Below are 1330 nucleotides of genomic sequence, written 5' to 3' on the forward strand. Positions count from 1 at the left end.
CAGGCTCTGCAGGGCGGCGATGTTCTCCGTGGACAGGCAGAAGGCCTCCTCGTCCTCGCACACCACGTCCCGCTCAAAGCTGGTGTCTGGAGTGTGGTCCAGCTCCTCCATGAGGAGGATGATTTGCCGCTTTCTGCTGACAAACTCCTCTCGACGTTGCTCCTAGAGGCGACGGGCAGCGTTAGAAGCCCCCGGGGAGACCCTCGCCCCTCGCCCCTCCCCACCCACCTTCTCCGCCGCCAGGGCGGCCAAGTGGCGCCGGTAGCGATCCAGGTCCTCCAGGCTGGGCACGGCGCTGCCGTCGATGCTGAACGGGGCAGTGCAGAGGATGTCGCACAGGTCTCGGTCTTGTTCTTGCAGAGTTTTCAGCTCCTGCTTCCTGTCCCTCTTCTGCTTTAACATCACTTCCACGCGGGTCCGCAGGTTCTTCTCCATCTGCAGGATGGTGCTTTCTTCCTCCGCCTACAAGTCCAAAAATCATCTCTGTCTACAGCTCTCAGAGGCCTGACTCACATACTTAGGCTTCTTTGTCAAAGACCTGGGGCACAAACCCTAGTTCTGAGCAAGATGGTCCCCAGGAAGGCACAAACGCACCAGCAAGGCCTAGAACAAGATGCTGCAAGACACCCACCCCCCTCACAACCACCCCCTAGCACCCGACCTGGGAGGAGCTATACAGCTCTGCCAGGAACCAAGAACAGAGCTTTCAAATGGGTGCTCGCCTTATGAGCTCCACCCTCACCAAGACACCTGGGCAGAGGCTGGACAGCAAAACACTGTTCCCAACAGGGTCCTAGGAGCAAAAAGTGTCACCTTACCTCAAAGGGATCCAGCTGGAGCTCCTTGCAGAGGACATCAAGCTCCTTCCGACAGACAGCAATGCTCTTCAAGAGACGCTCCTTCAGGCTCTCCTCCTCTGCCACCATCATGTCCAGGAGGCTCTGTGGGACAGGCAGGGTTAGACACACTGCAGGGATGGGCAGCGGGGAGGGGACATGGAGGGCGAGACCAGGCAGAGCGGCAGGGCCACAGCCGTAGAACCGGTGAGGGGGCCCACCAAAGGACCAGGCAGGGAGCACCGGGAGCCCGGCAGGACCAGGCAGTGCAGGGCACGGGCAGAGGTGCAGCCCCAGACCCGAGTGCTCCTGCCAGACTGGTCAGTACCCGCAGCACTACCCGAGGACCCCGGGAGAGCACCCCAGGACCCCAGCCCCGGGACCCTCCCGCCCCACACCTTGATGTGCTTCTTGACGACGTCGGTGCGCTCCAGGCGCTGCTCCTCGGGGATACCGATCTCCTCCCAGATGTCCCGCAGTGCCGCCATGGCTCG

The 1330-nt window shown here is 61.7% G+C and overlaps 1 protein-coding gene across 1 annotated transcript; it reads right to left on the bottom strand.

Moving 5' to 3' along the window:
- Positions 1 to 3: 3 nt before the first annotated feature.
- LOC103780234 (protein regulator of cytokinesis 1-like) lies at positions 4 to 1324 on the bottom strand (the record flags this gene model as incomplete). Its single annotated transcript, XM_008947894.1, has 4 exons — positions 1235 to 1324; positions 819 to 941; positions 229 to 462; positions 4 to 162 (listed from the first exon to the last, which is right to left on the bottom strand). Coding segments are annotated over exons 1-4 (606 nt in total), but the record flags the coding sequence as incomplete, so codon positions are not given.
- Between the last annotated feature and the right edge of the window lie 6 nt (positions 1325 to 1330).

The sequence above is a fragment of the Merops nubicus genome, unplaced genomic scaffold (genome assembly GCF_000691845.1).
Source record: "Merops nubicus isolate BGI_N331 unplaced genomic scaffold, ASM69184v1 Scaffold39049, whole genome shotgun sequence".
NCBI classification, from domain to species: domain Eukaryota; kingdom Metazoa; phylum Chordata; class Aves; order Coraciiformes; family Meropidae; genus Merops; species Merops nubicus.